At 40.6% G+C, this 23,993-nt stretch overlaps 1 protein-coding gene across 1 annotated transcript; it reads right to left on the bottom strand.

Moving 5' to 3' along the window:
- Window positions 1-2,248: 2,248 nt before the first annotated feature.
- Window positions 2,249-12,030, bottom strand: asb6 (ankyrin repeat and SOCS box containing 6). Its single transcript, XM_063489503.1, has 7 exons — window positions 11,893-12,030; window positions 11,437-11,576; window positions 11,140-11,315; window positions 8,152-8,258; window positions 7,927-8,035; window positions 7,745-7,831; window positions 2,249-4,931 (listed from the first exon to the last, which is right to left on the bottom strand). Exons 2-7 carry the CDS (start codon window positions 11,544-11,546, stop codon window positions 4,210-4,212), a joined length of 1,311 nt encoding a protein of 436 aa, XP_063345573.1. The 5' UTR covers window positions 11,547-11,576; window positions 11,893-12,030; the 3' UTR covers window positions 2,249-4,209.
- Window positions 12,031-23,993: the final 11,963 nt, after the last annotated feature.

Raw genomic sequence — 23,993 nt, 5'->3', positions numbered from 1 at the left:
GAGTGAGTCACAAAATACAAGCCATTATGGCGAAACTGAAGCACACAACCCAGTGTTTAGTGGCAGGTTTTTCTTTTTTTATTTATTCCCATCTGCTGAACGGTGCGAGGAAAAAAGCTGCTAAGCAGTTAAGATACGATATAAAATATATACAGGCAAGTAAGGGCAACATTTTCCCCTCTATTTTCCTTTCCCTGTGCCTCTCCGCCGCTCCCCTTCTGTCTTTCTTTTCTCTTTCCCTCTTGCTCTCTTTTTCTACAGGCTCAGTCTAACCTCCCCCTCCCCTTTCCTCAAGGGAATAAAGGTCGTAACGCAAATGATTACTCAAACCCGAGTTGCCATAGAAACGCAGTCATGTGACTGGAGCAGGCATGCATAGACCACAACAAAGAGGTGGATCAGGAACCAAGCGCTGGAAAGAGCTGGAGCTCGCCTTACTGGTGCCTCAGTGCATTTCACTCAAACTCGAACCCCTTTAAAAATAATAATTATAATAAATAAATAAATAAAAATGAAACGCACAGAGGGAGAAAAACGGCACTGAAAAGAGCTAGCAGCTAAAAGCTGCAGTGAATCTGGGCTGTAACACCGCAGTGTGCCATATATCGTACCATTCACTAGAATACCAAGGGTGTGTCCTATTCATCATGTCCTTCTTGGAGGCTGAGCTCAGGCGCCAGTAGTCTGGAATTTCTGTGAAATGGCGTCAGTTGTTGTAGAAATGCAGAGGGTGGTGGACTGGAGAGCTTCTAAAATAGGAGCTGGATTGTGAGGCTGAAAAGTTGTCCGCGTTATACACTTTCAATAACGGCTCTCCCTCAAAGAGGAAAACAAGTTTTGTGTCAGTGCTGCTCTGGTTACTTGTTTGAGTTACTCTGTTTCCAAAGAGGAGGCTTTAAAAACCCTACTGGTGCACAAACAGATTTTGGAACAGTATCTATGAAAAAAAAGGGGGGGGGGGGGGGGGGTCCATGGTAAAAGCTGAAAATAGATAAAATATTTGTTCATGATGGAAGGACACAAGTCAGAGTGTGCCGCTCTAAAGCAGGAACCAGCACCTGGAGCACAATGAGGAAGGTGGCTTGCTCCAACAGGATTCAGCTGTCCTACATCCAATCAAACCCCATTGAGATTAAGTCCCACCAGCTCGATATGAACCCCATGGCCTGCAACCATCTCTCTCCCTCTCGCTCTGACCAACCAGCAGCCCCCTCCCCTCCATAAGAGTATGTGCACAAACACACGCACACAACATCCCAGCACCGAGTCAAAGCTACACGCTCAAGAGTCTTGTGTGGAGGCAAGAAATAAAGTATATACAGTCTGGAAGGCAGCGTGATTGCAAGAAATACGTTGGTATCCAAATTCATCTTGGTGTTAGCAGCCATTAATTTTTGTGCACTTCAGCAGCGCGAGAGGAAGGGGTACATGTTTGTCTGATGAAGTCACCACATCTGTGGGTATGAGCGCTGTGTGTTTCGATGTCTACGCTCTCTTTCCCTCTCTCACACTCTTCTTCTCACCACTCACACAATATGAAGATACCTGGGCAAAAAGATAAGTAAAGCCAAAACAAAACACACAAACACACAATCTAAAGGGGTGTGACTGCACGGTGTGGAACCCCCTCCAGCTCCCAACCCCTTCACTGACTGCTGGCCATTTCCCTCCAAAGTCCACCTCAACTCCCATGAGGCTTCAGACAGCAGCTGAGTGTTCAGTGATGTCTGCAATTATCCCGCGTCTAGACATTGTCTAGTGGAAGACAAGGAGATCCTGCACAGGCTGCTCTCCACAGAGGAAAAGGCCCCGGCTAGACCGGAACGTCTCTCAGCTGGTGACGTAGTGGTTAATGAAAAGGTTAAGGGCAAGCTGGGAACTCAGCCAGGGAGCACAGACATGAAGGGAAATGTAAAGTCATATATGTAATTTTGATTACAGTACCTTTATGTGGTTCTTGCAAGCAAAAAAGTGTTTGTTTGGAAAATGTGGATTTATATCAATAAAATGAATTTCTTGAAGATTTCTGATATTTCCTTTCCTGGCATCAGATATTTCAGGTATTCCTGTGTCCTTTAGTGTGTTCTGCTAAAGAGTTCAAAAGAAACTGATGGCGTCAGTGACTGTTTAAGGCTAAAAAAAATACAGAATTGCAAAAGCAATTAGCAAAAATAATTATCTTTGAATAAATATGTCAACATCCCAAGCATGAAATATTTTTCTTTATTTCAACTTGCTATAAGTCACTTTTTTCATTTATAAAACATGCAGCTCTAATGGCACCTGCCCCTCATAAATCCGTTCTGATATTGAACTCTGTAGAATTGTTTTGGAAGCTCTTGTCTCTCAGACAGAGTGGTCTGAAGTGAATAAAGGAACTACAAAACAAGCAAAAACACGCAGCAGTTCGCAGCAGAGGTTGAAGGATATAATGAGCCGTGGTGAAAGAAGGCTATGAGAGAATGAGCAGGTGTGGTGGGGAAAGACCCATGGGCTTCAGGGAGAGAATAGATCAATAACTAATTTCAGTACAGAGCTTCACTCGCACCGTTTTCCAATAAATGCTGGATGGAGAATGCTGCCTTAGCCCTCTCCCTCCCCGCCCCCTACTATCTCTATTCTATCACCTTCTACAAGCAAAAGGATTGGACTCTATGGAAGAAGCCTGTTCCTTTTTCTTTTTTAAACTCCCCCCACTGTTGTCATTTTTGGTCGGGTGGATTATGTTCCTGCTGCCAGTGTATAGTGTAAATTCAGCCCAATATTACCATTTCCATGTGTCCTCCATGACGACCGCTCTCACAACCATTCCACATATGGCGTCTCTGTATCTTTAATGTCTTTTTTTTTTCCCTCCACTGTTCTGCCTCCTGCATCTCCCTCCCACTCTTCCCCTCATTCGACCAGGGCCAGTGTTGAGGTTTTGTCAAGAGTGTGCAGGGAGATTCAGACAGACAGGAGAGTGAAGCGTGTGTCATGCAGGGCTGCTGCTGCTGCTGCGGCTCTTCTCCTCAGAGGCTGTGACCTAGATAACCAAGAGGAGCTGGAGCGCCTGCAAGCCTTGGAGCCACTCCAGCTTCAGCAATGTCAGGAAGGGGTTAGTTGTATAACACAATGTCCTATTTAGTTTGCTACTCACACACACGCATGGATGCATACACATATGTAAGCAACGGTTCCCTGTACCATCATCGCTTGCTTCTTTACAGACTGTTTGCCTGTTACCAAAGCCATGGGTGGAAAGAACGGGTTTAGCACAAGTGCGAGAGTGTAAAGGGGAGTATACTGGGCCCTCAAATCATCAGAATTTAACCATAAGCATTAAAAAACAACAACAACAACAACAACAAAAAAAAAAGCCAGGTAAAACTTTCCACCTCAGCAGCCACCAAAGCTACATTATGTCACATACACGTCTAGGGGCGCGCTCCTTCTGCTGTGCCTTATTTTAGCAACCACTCGAATGATGCTTGCGGTTTGAGCGCATCCATGAGGAAAACGTGTACCACCAATTATCCTGTTATTTACCGGTACACTGTCAGTCACATTCAGCACTGCACTGCCACTACCTGGGAAATTATAAGCACTAACGTGTAAACAAACGCAAAACAAAAACTGCTACACAAAGCAATGAGGTCACAGCTGGTGGAAGTTTTTTTTTTAATTGTTATTATTGTTGTCATTAGATCTTCATATTAAGCTTGAAGTTACACAAATTCTACAGTATATCACTGTCACGTTGAGGATCTAAAATATAGATGGACCCTACTGTGCGGGAACAACTTCAATAGGTTGCACTGTGAATAGTTAAGTCTTCCAAAGTCTGAGCTACCTTTGAAAATGCAGGAGCAACACTGCCATCTGGTGGCTTTCATATTGTGCTGCATTTTTTTTTTTTTTTTTTTTTTTTTTTTTTAAATAAACGTGTCTATATGTTTCACCTCTACAGCATTTCACCGTGGCAGTGACAACTCAAAGACTAATCTGTACTTACAATGTTGTATTTGTAAAGTAAACATATACACAATTTTGTCTGTAAATTTGGCACAGGCAACACAGATTTGGAAATTAAACAAAGGCCTCAATGATATGTTAGACTTCGCTTCACTTATCACATCCTCAAATATTTTACACAAATTATTACAGAGTTTGTTCAGTCTTTCACTTCAGATTTTAAGCAACACAAATAGTAGTAAGCAGTTTATACCGTCAGCGCTGGCTCTGCTGGGGCTTGAAGCAGTCCCAGCCAGACTTTGGAGTGTACGTGTGCTCGGGAAGAAGAAAGTATTTGAGTCTGTCTGGTAGTGGTAAGGCTTTGACTCTGTCTTCCAGTGGCCAGGGCTTCAGGCGGTTCCTTATAAATGCCCTACAGAGGCATCGCAGAGCAGGGGGGCTTGCTTCACGCTCTGCTACGTGCTTGTGCAGGTTTAGTAGAGCCTGAGCGTACAGGTGAGACTCCTGACCAGGCATGGGGAGCTGCAGCCCGCAAGAGAGATGCAGCGTGGGGTTGTGAACCTTTACCAGGTCGAGCAACATCTCTGCCTGCTCCAAGAGCTCGGCTGCGTGAGTTTGATCAGAGCACTGCTGCAGGGCTGTTTGGAGCCTCTGGAAAAGAAGGCTATAACCTGACCAACAGGAGTCACTGTGATTGGAGCAAACCAAAGACGCGCCGCTCTGAATTAAGAGCACAGCCAAGGGGAAGAGCAGGTCAAAGTACTCCAGGCTCGTCTGCGTCAGGGAGGGCTCGCCATCCTCATTCAGACAGCAGCTGGGGTCCACGCCGTGAGCCAGCAGTAGCTGTGTGGTTTTCAGGCAGAAGTTACCAATCTGAGCAGCATCCTCCACCGAAGCCTCCAGCGCCTCCTTCACCAGAAACACCAACGACGACTCGACTGTTTCACCGTCTACAGTCGCAGCACGAACGTCAGCACCTTTGGAAAAGGAAGCATCTCTCAGCACTTATCCAGATTACAACACAGGCTTAAATTTGTAACACTTTTGAAACTGAGACAACTCAGTATTTACTGGTTAATTTAGGGGTTATTTGAACAGTCTTAGTAGAGTACGTCCTGTTATATCTATTTGCGTATGTTAAAAAAAACCAAAACAACGTATTCTCATTTTTAGGCTTAGGCTCCAAAAACTAATCCCACATCTATTATCATGCAAATTGCTAGCATCAGATACAGGCCCTCCCTGGTGTTCAGAACAGTTTCAGATAACTTGAGAGTCAAACAAAAAACATGAGCTGACCTCTTTTGCTGTGTGTATTGGCACAGTTTCTCTTGCTGTGCAAATACCGTTTGGCTTTTGATCTTTATCCCTCCATTATTTGCAAATACGACTTTGCTCTTCCAGTGTTTAATAAGTGACAGCGGGGCTTATGTTAACCTTGTGCAGCCAAAAAACTGACATCCTAATTTAGATCTTTCTCATGTGACTCTTCCAAAGTAACGGCTGATCTTTTAAATTAGCAACATTTTTAATAAAGGCTGAATACATTCTTAATTCAACTACATGCAAATAAATAAATCTACTCAGCATGATTCTGATAATAACAATAATCTAATAATATATTATCATCATCATCATATTTTGATGTAAAATAAAAACCAATGCGTGTCGAGTTTCCTAGTAACATTTACTGTTTACACACATTTTGATATGAAGGCTGTTTTATGATGACCCAGAGCTATATAGGGGAGATAGGGGAGAGTTAGATAAAAGATGAACAATGACTGCAGGGCTGAACAGGCCAGGGTGGGATACTGAGATGTGGAGCAGCAGAGAACTGTAGCTGAGTGAACAGAGTCCAGAGTGTGGAGAACTAATCAAATAAAGAGTGAAATCTGGAGCAGAGCAGCTGAAACGTGTGGGTATCATGGCCCGGAGAGCAGAGCTGATGAGGTGAAAGGCTGCAGAGTTGAGACGGAGCAGTGTGGACGATGGATGAGAGAGAGACCGCAGGATGGATGGAAGAGGAGGCTGAGGTGGACGCTGTGATAAACTTTGTACTACTTTTACAATTATTAAAATAAAAATGACTCTCTTATTTTGTTTTGGACAACTGTATGGTTAATTTTAAAATGTAGGCAATCCATTTCACAGTGAGCAGTCTGTCTTTTATACCTTCTTTATTTTAAGCATATAATACCAATAAAGCCCATATGGAAAAGATATATATAAATCTTATAAAGTTTGTATCTGTCTTGTGTGGAACTTGTATGAAAAGCATACAAGAGTGAAAACAGATATAACATCCCTTGAAAAATTATATAAATGAAACTTGTATGTTTTGGATACTTACTAAAACAATATATGAAAGTAATGAGAAAGTGGCCACTTTCATGAGTAAATCATATAAGCCTTATATGATTCACTATATGAAGTAGGCCACATCTTATGCAAGTCTTTTATAAGTTTTTTCTATTTCTTTTCCATATGGGAGTCTCTGAAATTCATTTTTAACTTTTCCATATTGTTTAACCCTGCGACAGACTGGAGACCTGCCCAGGGACCTGCCCCTTTCCCCTATGACCGCTGCGATTTAAACACACCGCAACTCTGAATTGGACAAGTGGAAGAAAACGAATGGATGCTTGGATAATGTTCTTCTTCTATAGTCATTTAATTATTTAGATGTCATAGGTATTGTCGTATTGTTGTATCCTTTGTTTACTACATTACATGTATTTTATCCTTACAATCGTTTGAAGAGCTAATAAACGTAATCTTAAATAAATTTGTGAAATGTTATAATTAGAAAAATTAGATGGAAAATAACAATTTCAACTTTTCAAGAAATTACTGCTTTTCCAATACTGATATTATTGCATAACAAAGAGACATGAAAAGCACAGGCAGAGGCTAAACACTCTATTTCATGTGCAACTCTTTGTATGTTAGAACTTCGCTCTTCTCTGCAGCTGACTGATGGACCAATAACATCACAAGCAAGAGTGGCTCACTGCAGGCAGCTGGACCGTGCCTGGACTGGAGCGGACAGACAATGCACTACCTCTGCTGGACCATAAAAATAAAAAAAAGCTTTAGTGTTGATGTTGATGACTACGCATCCTGTAATGCTGGAAATCCCCATTTGTCTTTGAGAAACTAAACTAAAAATAAATAAAATCCACTCTTGAATTACACTTAAAGGAAAAAACGCTAATACAGAATTGGCCACAGTGAAAATGTCAGTAATAGCTGGGGGCTACTTTTGAGCAAAAACGCAAACAAAAAAAACAAAACATTGTCATGTGCAGGGTTTTTTATGTAATGTAAAATTCATTGGTTTACACAAAAATGTCCAAGCCTTGTTTGGCCTTTTGGAGGACAAACTTAAGTGTTTATTACACTTGTTTCCAAACACCTGAATCAGACGAGATCAAAAAAGAAAAAAGTCCCAACCCTACAGTCACTCTTGTAAGTGTGTGAAGTTTAATGATAAATTTAAGCTTCTGCCTACAGAAGATGAAACCTTTTATGGTTAAAAAAAAAAAAAAAAAAAGGAAAAAAAAGTCACTAGTCAGTCGCTTCATGCTGGGATCTCAGCACTAGCTCTGCTTCACTTTCAATTTTCTGTTAAGAATCAGATCCACGGTTTAGTCCAGGTTCAAAATGAGCGCAGGTGGCAAAAAGCCTGTGTGCAGCGTTTTAGCAGTGATGCCGCTTGAGGAAGAATTTGAATGACCAAAAGCAGATGAGAAGGAAAAGTGCCTGGAGTGCGTTTTAGAGTCAGTACCTCTCTCAAGTAGCAGCTGGATGTTCTCCGTGTTGTGCACGGTGATTCCATCGCTGCTCGCCAAGGCATGGAGCAAAGGTGTTTTCCCTTTGAAGACAAGATCAAAGCAATCGCCTTTCAGAATGACTGAATAAGGGTATGAATGGAAATTTTACAATTAAGCTTGGTCATCGTAAACTCACCGTGTTTATCCCTTGCATTCACATCAGCACCCAGGTCCAGCAAGGCGAGCAGGCAGGGCAGTCTCTCTGACTCCTCACTGGCAAGGTCCAAGGGACTGCTCTCATGGATCTACAGAAATAACAGAGTTTACATAGAATCCATTCACTGATAAAGATTACAAAAAAAAAAAAAAAAAAAAAGACTGAATCAATCAAAAGAGAAGTCATGGATTCCTCTTTACTTACTCTGTCCCTCTTTTCAATGTCTGCTCCCTGCCCGGCCAGCAGCTTCACCATGTTTGGCCTGTTCCTCAAAACTGCTATGTGTAGTGGATTGTAGTATGAAACTGGGTCTTGAGAAATGAAAACAAATATTTTTGTGTATAAAACAGAGTCTTCATTAAAGAGATGAAAAGTACCAGACAGGCGAGGATTTGACAATATAGCACTGTTCCTAAATGAGTGTGGGCAAAGCTATAAAAGTTACTGTACACTTACATGCAGAGTATAAAAGCAAACACAGAGAACATGAGCAATAAAAGAAAAACTGTAACAGACAAGCAAAACGAGAAATCATGAAAAGACATGAAGAGACAGGAAGTAAACACTTGAAAAACAGCTAAATGTGAGGCGTACTGCACGGTATGTGGGAGCATTTGTTTCTGGCGAGAGGACTTTATGAAATGTGAGAGGTGAATGAAGCAGCCTCTGCAAGAAATCCCTAATTATACCCCTGGGAAAAACACATGCCTGAAACCAGCAGAGGTCACCACAGCATAGTTAGGCTTAGTCTGGAAGGTTTAATCACAGTAGAAAAACATGCTGCACTTCCCACTAGTATATATAGACGATAACTGGCTCATTATGCATGTGCAACTACTTGTTACGTGTAGAAAAATGGCAGTGGTCTCCTGTTTGTATCAGTCATTAAACATAATCTGTGTATTAAGAGAAAATGGACTATTGCAGGAGGGAATGAGATGAATGCTAGAAAGCCAAAAACACTATTCAGCACTTTGAAGATAATTTGCAACAGCTTGCAAAATTTCAGTTACAAGAAACAAATGTGCTATTGGGCCAGGGGGGGGCACTGGCCACCCCCCAAAATTTGCTTATATTAATAATAATAATAATAATAATAATAATAATAATGTATACTTTATTGATCCCCGTGCGGAAATTACTTGTTTTTCTCTGCATTTGACCCATTCACTCAGTGAAGCAGTGGGCAGCCACTGAGCAGGCGCCCAGGGAATTTATTTGGTTTTCATATGCACCCATTTTCAGTGATATCAACTTTAATAGCAGGAAATTAACTAGGCATATAATTCTTTTCTTTATCTCTTTTTTGCCATATTTTTCAAGTATCCAATATTTAACAACAGCATAATAAAAACTAGAAATTCTGTGTTTAGTGTGCCACCCATATGGCCACTCCTATGAAAGAATTCTTAAAGCAGCCCTGTCATTAATAACGTGATGCAAATATGTTTGAAGGCAAATAACTGGCTAGTTCATTGCCTAACCAACATTTCTGTTGCTTACCGGGACACATTGGGAGTGTTGGATTTAGTTTTGTGTCAGCAACCAAATCAGTAGCACAGAAATGACACACACACATTTTTTTTTTCCCGGCTTTTGAAAACAGAAGGTAAACTATCCAGAGCAGTGGAGACTCCCACAAAAACGTGGTGCTGCCAGCATCGTGACCTGGAGCTTGAACCACAGAAGCTGCTGCTAATGACATCTGCCATCTCCTAGTGATGTCCCTTCCTGCAGTCTGGGCCTACATCAGTTCGCTTATGATGCTTGAACACACATCTTAGTAATACGCTCACTGACAAAAGACTGAGTGGACCTGAATCTGATGTTCTGAAGTACACGTATCATGATATGACGTATCATGATCACTGAACGACACAGGAAATCATTCCTGCCCTTGGCCATCTCCCTGTACAACTCCTCTATCTAATACACTGTAAACACTGCAATAATTGCATCCTTTTTGCACACGCTCTTTCTACTCTGTAATATTCCTGTCAACATTCGTGATATTTATTTATAATCACCTCTGTCAATCCTTGATTTGTATTATTTAGTGATTTGTATATATTGTGCTATTTCTTAAATTTCTTAAATCCGTAACATACTGTATTGTTAAATAGTCTAGTCTGTTTCTGTTATTTATACTGGAGCAACTGTAACCCACATAATTTCCTTAGGGATTAATAAAGTATGCTGATTCTGATATTGGAACTGTTGCTGAAAATTTTGCTAGTATGACAAGACACTGAATGAACTCCAAACTGCCAGGAAAACTATTCCAATTTGTTTTCTCATCCTACAGATTTTGTATTGTAGCAGCTTGCTTGCTCTTATTGGTACATACACTTGATTAGAGCCAGACCAACATAGGATTTTTAAGACCGATATTGATATATGATGATTTAAAAATCAGATATACCTTCTAGGTCCTTTCTAAGATAATACAATGCACTCATTGTTGTGTCTGTAGTGCTCTAAACATGAAGTTGCAGAGTGCCCTCTGGTGGACAAATTATTCAAAATCAACAATCACACCTTAGCTGAAGAGTGTTTCTTTCGTCTCTGCTTTTTAAAATTTCATTTATCAGCCCTCATTATTGGCAATAAGGATACATGTGCAAATAGCCAACATCAGGCTTGTGTTTACTTTCATATCGTCTTTGTGCCAGTGAATGTGGAATCCTGTTTAAATGCACAATTCTCTAGCCTATAGCCAGCACAGATGTTATGATATTGCTCGGTAACCAGAATTTCACTGTGCTATGGGTGCTGGTAAAGTTGGGTTTTCGGGGGGAAAAAAACACAAGCCATGAATCAGTGTCTCTCTGCCTTGCTCATTATGTTGCATGTCGCTATGGGGAGAGGGAGCTTAATGTGTGGATTATAAATTTAATTCCAGCGGGTACCACTGGTCCTACATCTTTGAGAAACCCACAACAATGTTTATCAATTCTGCAGCCTAGAGTGTATGCCATTCAAAATGCATGAGCGACTGTCACTTAAATGTTGTATGAACCGAACTGGCAACAAGACTACTGGATCATAGGAGGGAAAAAAAATGACATTAAGCAAAGTCACAAAATGATCTCTCTCTCTCTCTCTTTAGCAAGGTTCCATAAACAAATGTGTATACAGTGTCAAGTTAAAAACATTCACATCATCTAAAACACACCCAAAACTGTTACTAACCTTCAAAGTTGAGATCAGCTCCGTAGCGTAGGAGGATTTTTGCTGGCTGCACCAGACCCCGCTCTGCCATTTTGAACAGGGCATAGCTGATCCCCTCCACAAACACCTCTGACTGGGATTCTTGCTCCAGAAGCTCCACCAGAGACCTAGAAATTGCGGATTCTTCCTCAGAACTCCTGACAGGAGAAGAAAGAAGCACCTTGTGTGTAATTTTTGTCTGTTATCTGATACATGTTCAATTAATTACGGCAGTGTAGCAGTGCCAAAAGAGGACTGTAACTGAATAGCCAGCTTTACCTTTCCTCGCCAATGTCATCTCGTTCTTCCAGTCCAATAACACACATGACAGCATCTACCAGCGGCTGATACTCATAAATTATCCTGCGAAATCCATGGAGGAAAGGCATGGCTCTGCCTCGGCGATCCTAGATTAGCTCCTAAAAAGCATAAAAGAAATGCTGTGTGCTGAGGGTGTGTCAGTCTAACAGAGAACGCAACGCAGATATCAAAGCTTATCTCTTGAGTACAGCTGACAAACGTATTCATATCGTGGGTGACACGTCACAGTAACAGGCTAACGCAGTGGTTTTAAAATCCTTCATATAAAATAATATTTACTCCTAATACTGATTAGTTAGCTGGACCCATTCAGTTAACGTTAGCTGAGCGTCTGTTAACTTACGCTAACCGCAACGATATGTACGTTATAAAAATGGCGACAGAAGTGTCGCAGTCAATGGCAGCATGACTTACCAAATGTATCACTTCTTGACCTGCTAAATTATAAATAAATGTCTTAGCGAAATTACTTTTAAAAGAGAGGAAAGTCACTCAGAGCAGACTCCCTTCAAAACAGGAAGCTTTCCTCACGCCAGCATCGGTCCGACGGTGTTTTCATTCCCATTTAAAATACAAGCCTAAACAAGGTTCCTCTTTCGAGTCCGTGTCCTTCAATCAAAAATGAGTAAGTAAGCAAACACACTGCACCACTTCAGTTGTTGAAACATAGACATTTACTGAGAATTTAAATGCCAAATTATGATTTCGGGTATTTAAAGGATATAAATTAAAGGATAATAGAATAAATATAAATACTGCATTAATTTGTGTATAATCAGGCCTTCCAGCAATCTGAGGCGTTTTCATTATAGTCCATTATAACTACATAGGCGCAGGCGCTGGTTTCTGGAAACCATCCATCTTTAATACAGCTGCAGAGACGGACATGGCTTTTTCACCTAATAGCTTTTTATGTAAGTGGATAAAGATCAACCACATACATAGTACGTCTTATAAGTCACTTTCAAACTGTGTATGATCATTCAACATTTGTGCATGTATATTTTCCTCACCTCCCTGTTATTGTCATTGTTTCTTCAACCATGCACCCTAATTTTTAATTCATACTTTTCCTCCTCACCTCAAGCCTCATCTCCTGATATGGTTGCAATTACGTATTGTCAGCAGATTAGACATGCAACCCTCCTGTCTCAGGACAAGCTGACTAAACAGTAAGAACAGCTGGTTAGCATTGTTCGAGCTATGGTTAGGCTTGAGTGTACTAAAAATCACAACTTTCCCTCTGATTAACAGCTTGATTAAATACTGACAGTATATACTCACTATAGATGTAACTGTAGCAGATATTAAGCACTTGAACTTTGAGGGGTAAGAAAACAGAATTCAGTTGACTGCAGTCTCCAACATACTGACATCTATTGGTGATAATTTACACACTGTAGCTTTAAGTAAAATGCTTTTGTTGTTGACTTATGATCTGTCAAATATATTTTTCAAGAATGATATTGAGTTATTTTGTGGTAGAAATTACATTCCTGTCACAAGGTAGAAACTCTAGACTTTTTTATGCCAATTTATCCGGTGTTGTTGACAATAAAATATATCCTTTTCAAAAGGTATGTCGTGAAGAGGGTAACAAAAATTGCAACAAATACAACCAGTTACCACCAGTGGTATAAAACAATCAGCAAGTGCTGGCTTGTTTAGTGCAAAAAATAAAAACATACAAGTATGACTGTAAGGAAGTCTGCTGGAAAACTAACAGAGATATTGGAAGGGAAAGACATGCTGCTCAGTCTTAAAGAGAAAACTCTTGCAACAGCAGCCATTGTGACTGAAGCAGAACTTCCAAAGGGGACCTTCTTACTTTGGGTCAATATTAGCAACATTTTTTAATTAACTGTAACGGATCCAAAAATGTTTTTGTATCCCAGTGACTATTGTAATTATTTTGAATAAGTCTTCAAAACTTTAGGGTCACTGCCAAGTAATGAGACTTTAAAACTACTTCGTCTATGAGCTCTGATAAGCCACAGGCTCAGTTTCTGATTGTAGATTTAATTGATTGCATTATGATGCTGATTTCTATTATCATTATTATTATTGTTATTTGTAAAAAAAAAAAAAAAAAAAAAAAAAGTGTGTGTATGTATGTATATATATGTACATGTGTGTGTAGATATATATGTATGTATGTATATGTATGTGTGTTTGTTACTTGTAATTATTATTGCCTGTTACCTGTGGTAACGCAATTTATAATTAATATATTCTGTATTCAGTTATGAAAGTTCTATTTGTTTTGCTTGGTTTTGTTTGTTTGGTTTGCAACGATGGGCGTAGCTGCGGGAAGCTTATTGTTTTTTGTTGATGAATGAATATAGGGGTGGGATTTAATAAGTTTTCTTCATCCCACTCCTTTTCAGGTACATTTTGTTTGTTTGTTTTTTTGTTTTTGTGCACTTTATGTTCAATATATGTATTTGTTGTGCCTGAAATGAACAAATTATAAAAAAAAAAAAAAAAAAATGACTCCAAGTAGAATCAAAATGAGGATAAAGCATGCTGTGTTTTAGTGCAGACCTACCTTGTGATTGACAAGCCTGTATCATATGGACATGCACTTTCCTGCAATTTCTCAGTCAGTTAAACCCCTGCTTTTTAAAACACAACACTGGCAGTGCCCAAAATGCTCAGTTCATTAATCAATGAGTGATGGTGCATGGTGACTGTGTACATTTTTTTTTATATACACACCCTTAAGAGTCTGATAATAAACTTTAACTTTAGCAAAGGTTTACTTAGAAAGCTGCACAATTTCCTTTTTTAAACTCCTTTCCAAACAGACAATACTATCGGGAAAGATTGCAGGATTTTCCTCAAACATGTGTGTCCAGTTCAGTCTATTTGTTTATTATTTTATGTCACAAATCAGTCTTTATTTCTGATGGTAACTGTCATGTATTTATCAAACCATGCCAACTTCCATCCAATGATCAAGTGCCTGATTAGCATTTGGCATGTTTCCTTTGATATTCTTACTGACCAACAAAATATTTCTCCCACCAACACGAGCAGTTCTAAAACACTTTCTTTTGTCCATATGGCACATTATTCCGGGATGGCAGCTTTCACATTTGTGACAATTTCTCCATTATGCCGACAGCATCTGGTTGTTAACAGTTGCCTTTGTCCTGTTTAGCAAACAACCCCCTGCTGAGTCGGAGTTTGTTGACAGATGGCTCACTTTGAGAACCACAGAGGAAGGCCTTCTCTGTCACAGGATGTCATCTTTAGCGCATATGTTTGTGTGACTGACTTTAAACATCACCCGTCCCAACGACTGCACGCATGTTAATCCAGTTTTTGTTGCTGACACACTGTCTCAAATTAAAAAATTAGCAAAAAAATCAGAGGAAGACAAATTAGCTAGACAAGCATATTCTTTTTTTAGTTTTAAATAAATAATAATAAATTAAAAAAAACAGGGAGTAAAATTTTTTGATTAATATGTTAAAATTAGTGAACAAATACACAGCTAAAAAATTTTTTAAATGACCAGTTTGAAATCACATTAGATCTCAGTGGGAAACAAATCATGCTGGATAGCTATACTGACATTGACTGGGTAATCTGTTAGGAACGAAAGGGTGCTGCATCGTTTGATGGAAATGAAAATGATCAACTTACAGAGGGCTGAACTCAAACACAACCCAAAAACCCAAAGCGAAATTTTCATTTTGCTGAATTTCATTGCAGCAACTCAAAATGGTACTCAGTAGTTTTTATGGCCCTCACATGCTTGCATGCTTGGCAACATCTGAGCATGCTCCTAATGAGATGGTTAATTGTGTCCTGGGGGATCTCCTCCCAGATCTGAACCAGATCATCACTGAGCTCCTGAACAGTCTGAGGTTCAACCTTGCAGTGTCAGATGGATGAGAGTACGAGAGGTGTTGTATGAGAGATGTTAGGGCCAGTCAGTGGTATCAGTTCCTTCATCCTCCAGAAAATGCCTGTATACTCTTGTCACATGAGTCTGGGCATTGTCATGCACCAGGAGGAACCCAAGGCGCACTGCACCAGTACAGGGTCTGACAATGAGCCCAGTCATGCTGAATGATGTCACAGGCAGCATAATGTTTTCCACAGCTTTTCCAGACCCTTACAAATCTGTCACATGTGCTTAGGATGACACCGGTGGACCTGCCAGTTGGGCTCCAGAGTTCCAGAAAGTGAGCACAGGGCCCACCAGAGGATGTCAGCATCCCAGGCCAACCTACATAAAGTCTGTTTCTGATTGTCTGGTAAGAGACATTCATAACACTGGACTTTTGGAGGTCATTTTGTAGCTCTGGCAGCGCTCTTCCTGTTCCTCCTTGCACAAAGAAGCACATACCGCTCCTGCTGATGGGTTAAGGACCTTCTATGACCCTGTCCAGTGCTCCCAGAGTAATAGCCTGTCTCTTGGAATATTCTCCACGCTCTCAATACTATGCTGGGAGACACAGCAAACATTCTGGCAGTGGCATGTATTGATGTGCCACCCTGGAGGAGTTGGACCTCTGTAGGGCCCAGGTATCGCCTTGTGTTATCAATAGTGACACTGATCCTCACCAAATGCAAAATTAGTGGAAAAAAACAGGCAGAAAAGATGAGAAGAGAAAAAATGTCCCTGACATCATCAGTAAAACTACAAATTTTTGGGGGGATGGTTCATTGTTGTCCCCCTAGTGCACCTGGTATTAATTTCATTAACACTAAAACGGCTGAAACTGATTAACAACCCCCTCTGCTACTTAACTGTCCAGATCAACATCCCAGCAGTTTAACTGACTTGATGCTTTACTCTGATTAAAAAGCGTTCCTTTCATTTTTTGAGCATGATTGCTGTCTAAATAACCTTTGATACAAATTCTGCCTTTAGGTGGCAGCAGAGCAGCATCGGCACACAAACTACACCCTAGACCTGTTATTATACATCACACGCATGAGTGAATGGTTTTAAATGTGCATGAACGCAAACACAACCTATCATGTAGATGTGGACTTGAGCGGAATCTCAAACAAGCATCACAGGGAGACTCTCTCTGGCATCCGGCGGGCTTGTCCTCTGGAGCGGAAACAGAATGCAATAGTTTAATCAAAGTTTGATTAATTCTAATTTTGTCACTTTCAAGACAATTACTGTTTTCACATCCAAGTAACCCGATCAATAAGGCGTTGTTCCCTGAACGGATGGCAGCCTGTTCATAATCTCTCTAATGAGGGTGAAGTCTCTTTTGCTGTTTTCCAGCCACACTTAATTTACTCTGGATTTTCAAGGCGTGCGCTCATGAATAAACTTCCTTACCTTTCCTTTCACAAAACTGCCGCTGACAAGTTCTTAAGTCTTTGTGCGCACACCTGTCAGAGCTCCCCGGTGAAGCAGACAAGCTATTTTTCCAACTCTCACCATGTGGTCACGGGAGCATACTGCTTCTTGTTAGACGACAGTAAAGGCAGGTGGCACAACGCACATCACGCATTAGACCGTGAAAAAAAAGTGTTTTTCAAACGCAGGACCCCCCTCCCAGGTATCAGGCTCAGCATTAATGCATGTTCTTGAGGAAGTTTACAAACCTCACTACGGCATCACCAATGTCACTGTTGTTCTCAAAGCACGGCGTGTCAGGTCCCCGCGGGTATCAACGCATGACACTTGAAATAGCTTTAGGAGAACAGCTCCGAGCCACTTTCACAAGAACGCCGTAGGAGAAAAAATGAATTTGCAAAACACTCATTCACAGTGATAAAGTCATTTAAGCGCCCACGGTCCCGTGTGTGATGAAACGCCTCGGTGGGATTCCAGGTACTGAAGAGTAATGATCGTAGTTAAGAGCAAAGCTTTGTCAAAAATATCATCCTTTGTGCTGTTTGTCCTTTTCTTGACGTCTAATTTTGAGCTGGATTGGAGGGCGTGAGGCAAACCGGGAGGAAGAAAAGAGGGGAGATAACTGCAGTTCCTTTCCTATACGAGTAAATTGGCTCTATATTAAATTTTGGCCTCATCTATCAAAACAAAGAACGGTATCGAAATTACTTTGTTGGCCACAAATCGTTGGCAGCAGATTGAGCCTCTCTTGAAACAAGGCCATCATTTATCTGGTTCACATTTCCTCTTGAGGTGAAAGGAAGCGGGACACAATAAGACTTTTATTTGTTCCCGGGTGATAGATGTGACCCCCCTTGAACCCGTGATTACGAGATTACCGAGAGTAGAATAAGAATCTATTAAACATTTAGACCTGTTGGTTCCCTTTAGGTACACTCTCTTTTCATCAAATAGTGCTGTCAGGGGAGCTGTAGGCAGGGGAGTCTCCCAACACTGAGGAGATTTACACAGCTACAGCATTCTGGGCTACGCCAAGCATTGTAATTTTTCCCCGGAGGGTGATACATAAAGGAAAAGTTAATTAGCATGGATGCAAAGTACTTTTAAGATGTAATAAAACCGAGCGCGCACAGAATTCTCCGGCCCCCAGAAAAAGTTGCACGCTCTGAGTTGAAAGGTGAGAGAATACCAGAGGTGAAGGTGACGATGAAGGCAGTGAAATGATAATAGAGTGGCAAAGCATTGTGGGTTTGGTTCCCTCAGTGCCACTGTGAGAGCTGGAATTATCAGACCAGCAGGTCTGGGCCTAATATCCTTTTGTGCTGGCAGCGTATTGCTGAGTGAAGATTGTGGGTGGAAATAATCAGCCCTTTTAAAGGTCAGAGGAAGTTAAGCGCACCCAAAGTAGACCATGACACATTCTGGCTGATAAGAAATGACTGTGTGTTAAGAAGAATGAGAAGAGTTCACCTTGTCTCATTTATGCTATCGTGATTGCTCAGCTGTCAGTCAAATATAATGGCACATTTGCAGCTAACCCAACAGCAACAATAGGAACTGCTTAGCTCGGGCCAATGTACTTTGAGGCAAACAGTGTAATTCACTGAGGTATTAACGGTGGTGGTCACTACAGTTCAAAAGCACTGTAACTTTTGTCTTTTAGGTGTTACAGCATGACATTTAAAAACTTCAAAGCTGGTGGCGATAACGGCAACACTTCATTTAAAGGTACAGTGTGTAAAATATCACCACTAGATGTCACTAAATTGGAACTTGCAGTCAGATGAATTCTGTATTCTTACCCCAATTCAATTTAATTCAATTTAGTGTAATTTTTATAGCACCAAATTGCAACAGCAGCCTTTAATGTATAGTAAAGGCCTTGCAATAATACAGAGAAAACCCCAATAATCAAATGCCTCCCTATCGGCAAACACTTGGCTATTGAAAAAGTCCTTTTAACAGGATGAAACCACCAGCAAAACCAGGCTCACTGAGGGGGGTGAGGGGAGGAAGCCAGGACAAAAGATGCTGTGGAGCAGAGCCAGAGATTAAAAATAAGAAGATATTAAATCCAGACTCGTATATAAACGCATAGTGAGTGACAAAAGTAAGTGAAGAAGAAACACTCAGTGCATCGTTGGAAGACCCCAGCAGCCTAGACCTGCAGCAGAAAAACTCAAGGGAGGATGCAGGGACACCTGATCCAGCCAGACTATAAGCTTTATCAAAAAGGAAAATTTCAAGCCTAATCTTAAAAGTAGAGAGGGTGTCTGCCTCCCAGATCCAAACAGGAAGCTGGTTCCACGGAGTATTTAGTTTTAAATACTCTACAAACCAAGGGTAAGCCAGCGGTCTGAGAGTGATGTGCTCAGTCTGGGTGACATGCTACTATGAGGTCTTTAAGATAAGACTGAGCCTGGTTTTTCAAGACCTTATATCTGAGGAGAAAGATTTTAAATTCGATTCTGGGTTTAACAGGGAGACAGTGAAGAATGCCAAAATGGGGGAAATATGATCTCTCTTTCTAGTTCCTGTCAGTACTCTCACTGCAGCATTTTGGATTGAATGAAGGCTTTTTGGGGAGCTTTTAGGACAACCCGATAATAATGAATTACAAAATTCAAGTGCATAATCTTTCCTACGGTGGCTGCTGTAGGACAAACAACTCCTTCATCTGTAGTGAGTGTATGCTCTCAGAATGTAATCAAACTGTTTATCGGAGGGAAAGTGTGATTTTTAGGACACTTGAGCCTAATATTAGCTGGCACGGTGTCAGCTTATAACCAGCTGTTGTTGTTGTTTAGCTGGCTCATTGTCAGCTGCAGAGACGGGAGGGTTGGATGTCTAATTTTCTGACAGTTGCAACAGTATCAGATATAAATACACATGTTTATGCAAGTTTTCATGTGTTAAGGCCTTGACTTCAGTTCAGGAGGAAGAGGATAAGGTAGAAATGAGGAAGCAGTCGTGGAGAAGGAGAATGACAATAAGAAAGAAATGATGAAAAACACAGAAATGTCAGATGTTCACATATTGTTTGAAAGAGCTATTTGTGATTATTAAATTAAAAGTTACTTATGCGGCATAATACATATGCTGCTGGTTTCTCAGCATAAAACGCGATTAGGTGGAATGACGATGCTCATTTTGGCCGCTGTATTCAAGATAGCAGGAAACATGGCAGCTTGCACAAACCGGCACCTGCTCCTATGTATTTGTAAAGGATAAACCCAGCACACTGAACTCCTATATGATGACTTGGTAACACAGAGCATAGCCTGTTTTCTTGTGTTTTTTTTTAATACCAATTGGCCTTATAATTTACAAAAAGAATACTGTGTTATATTAAATAAAACTTTAAACTAATGATTGAGACAGTAAAGTGCTTGGATAACTATTTATTGAGGCTTTAAATGAAGTGAGAGGTCAGACAGACTTCTGTTCAGTCTCTGGAATATATATAGATTATTTTTCTGTGAATTCAAGGTTTTCAATGGAAAAAAACAAAATGAAATGCACTGAGCCAAAACAGTAAAGTTCTGGCCCCCAAAATCAAATCATGCATTCATAGAAATAATTAAAATAAATGCTGTGACATTTTTGACAGCCGGTCACCCAGACTTAAACTACTTTCCAGGACCCAGTGTGGCACATAACCCCTGTAGTTTTTTAGTTTTTACACGTTCAACATTAAACATTAGTCAGCGAGTTTAAAGCTAATTGCAGGTAGATTTCTGAAGATACGACCATGCTTGCTGTATACCCATTTTTTCCCATTCTTTGCAATCAGCAAGCCAGCAAAGCATGCACATATGAGAGTGGGATCAATAACGCTTCATTAGAAAGCAAATATGTCTATTACCTAAGAGTACAAGTGTAAAACTACTATAAATCAAAAAAATGAATATAGGAAGCATAAGGTTTTGTCTCCTTTGTTCTATTTCCAGTTACTGAATTCTTGAATTTGTGTTATTGTGAGGCACAAACATTGCTTTCAGGAGAGTTTAGGCAGCAAATAAAGGACAAATGAGGCTAGTGACCTGTTCAGGACTGAAGGTCACTCTTTGCCTTCCCTTTGGGCATCAGTCTTGAAAACAGAGTGACAGCCCCAGAGAGGCTGATAAGTAAATACAGTTTTAATGGTCTGTGAATGGCTGGTGGTAATCTGTGCAGGCCACGAGTGGGCAAGGCACAGAGGGCGACGGGGCATTCTGCAGCGGTTATTATAAATGCTATCATAGATCAGATAGGCCAGAGGATGAGAATGAAAGGTGGTGATGAATTTGGGCCTTCTGTCGACCAAATGACTAGAGGACAAGCTGCTGAGGCAGGTTAAGGTCATGAATGAAGGATACCACCCAAAAAGAAGACACAACGGACAATTCATTATGTATAATGCAGAGGACAGAATAGTACATATCTCAGGGGACCGGCTGCAGGTCACAGGGTGACAATGTCAAAAAAAGAAAAGAAAAAAAGACACAGTCTGCTTCAACTTCTCTGTTTGGTACAGTCTGCAAAAGTTTTAAGCACCGAAAGCAAAATGAGTCTACTATAATTAGTTTTATGTGTCAATTAAGTTAAAAGGAAGTGCTGCAGATAGAAAAAAACTGAAGGCAACCATTTGCCTTTAAAGCAGTTCTAGGTAAAGGTTTATGGTACTTGGCAGGAAGGTTTTTCTGCAGTTCGTCTGTGGATTTTGAGCTGTTTAATTTTGCTTCTTTTTTTGGGTGATTCCAGACTGACTTCATGACGTTATGGAGGTCATGCAATCTGTAATAGGCTTTTCCTTCTACTTCTTGCCTCACAACGATGATTGTTTATGAATCTGGTGGTATTTTTGGGCCGTCATGCTGCAGAATGAATCTTATAGTGAGACTTGAATTGTATTGCGTGATGGATTAGAATATAAAATGTTTGCACAGTGCTGTATATTATATAGCCGCAAGTATTTTTTTCCCCTTCTTCTTGGCAGAAAAGCCGTGCCATTACAGGAAACAAAACTGCTTAACATTCCAAAGTCAAATGCGTTGATAGGTAACTGAAAGTGGAAATATAGTTTGTTGTATCTAAACGTGTCTGGCATTTCAGTCTTGGGTCTATTTCCAAGGCATGAAAGCTTACAGATCTTTTTCAAGACATCAAAGGGTTGAGACCTTTTTGCAGACATCAAAGTCTTAAGACCTGTCCTCAGAGAGGTCTAAACGGCACATCTGTCAAGACAAAATCGCTCGTATTTTTCCCTCTTAGACATCTCTTTAAACAATGCCTGCAATAGCGCTGCCTCTTTTTAAAACTCCGGTTTTCCAAATCAAATGTGCCTTATCGACTTTTGGAAAGAGATGGATAGTATGTGAGCTTTCACAGCAGTCAATGTTTTGGTCATTTTAGCTCAGGAAATGGACTTACCATGTGCAGAACCGAGAGGGGCTCTGCTTATTTAATGACTTGCACAGCTATATACGTTGTAACCAAAGCCAGTCGGGGTCTGTCTGGTGCACCCTGTGATTTCCAGCCGTCGAACAGACCTCAGTATATCGTGGTCTTCAAGGGATTTAAGTGAGTGTCAGGTCCTAGAAGGGGGTTACTTTTGGACAGCTACCAGCATTTGTGTGAGTGCTTTTCCAGCCCACCATTACAGCTACAGCTAGGGAAGTGACTGTTCTACATCAACACTTTTGTTCCCTGTACCTCTAATGCTTTTTGCAGCTGTACCAGAGTGAACTTTTTATTCCAGCATCAAATTGCACGCATTAAGAAGGAAGTAAAGTCTCAGTTCCTTAAGCAAAAATGGAATTTGAAGTGAACCAGAACGGGCGACTTAATACAAAAGCTTTAACGATGATTTAGTGCTGAAAGATATTTCAAACTCTCTGGTACCTGCATAAAACACTCACAGCACCGAACCAGAATAACCAGGACTACAATAGCTATATGCTGTTTGTGAATGAAAGTATTGTAGTTTTCTTTGAGAATGATTTCTTGTGCATTTAGACCTTGCACTGTAGACCTCAACTTAGTAGTTAACCTGAAATAAGTGGAGCTGAGATACAATGTCATAAACTTTAAAATAAACTGCATCCGAGCAATGTTAGAGTTGACTGAATAATAAGTGTTGCTTCTCTTTGTTTCTTAAAAAAAATGCCACAACTACGCTTTTCCCACAGTCAAAATGAAAACCAGTGTTATAGGTGATACTTTACAGCGATCACAGCACTTACAGGCAGGGACAGTGATGAAACGCATCTTGTGGAAACAAATGACTGCACTGTTGGTGAGTCATCTCATACATCTCTATTTAGTCTTCATGGATTTTTCTTTATCTTTCCTTCACAACACCGTCTAATCTGCTTAGAGAGGGAGGGAAAAAACTGCTGTGGGGTTCATGGTTTAATCAATTACCAGATTACAGTAATAATCCATATTTTAGTTCATTTTCTGGGTTGCAATTATGATGAATTCACTGGCAGCCGCAATTATGTCCCTATCAATGGAAGTGGAACAAAAGCAATGTCAAATAACACCAGCACTGTATACTGCTAAGTCATATTGCATTGGAACTGATATGTCAACGCCTGCTTGTTTGCTGGACTGCTTGCAGGGAAATATATATATATAAATTTCTAATCTTTATTATATTAGATGGCTCTGCAGAAAAGGGCCATTTGTGGTGGAGCGGAATATATGTTCCTCGTGGCCCTGAATGGGAATAAGTATGGAAAATGGAATGAATAAATGACTGGAGATGGCTCAGTGGAAATTGTGTGAAAATGCAACAAAGGAGCGAGAAACTCGGTGAGCACTGCAGCCATATCTGAGCCTACTGCGGTGATTGAGTGCATCTCTCTCAGGATGCAGACACCATACCACGAATGATGTCATCAGACTGGTGCTTTTTTACTTTTCTTCACCCACTGTCATTTCTTTTTTTCCTAATTGTATTTAAATATTAATTACCCGCAGCGTTAAAGGTTTGCGTTACCAAACACGAGCGGCGCAAGTTTTTCAGTTCACTCGTCGTGCCGCACAGGGTCGCTGGTGCCTGACAAGTGGCGCAATCATGCAATAAATTCGAAATGTCCGATGACAACTTTTAAAATCATTGTTTTTGCACGCAAAGGGCAGCGACGTAACCAGAGGGGGACGTGTTGGTTATTTAACACACGTGCAGCTGTCT

Source organism: Pelmatolapia mariae, linkage group LG12 (assembly GCF_036321145.2).
Source record: "Pelmatolapia mariae isolate MD_Pm_ZW linkage group LG12, Pm_UMD_F_2, whole genome shotgun sequence".
NCBI lineage: Eukaryota > Metazoa > Chordata > Actinopteri > Cichliformes > Cichlidae > Pelmatolapia > Pelmatolapia mariae.
This window is presented reverse-complemented; position numbering and strand designations above follow the sequence as displayed.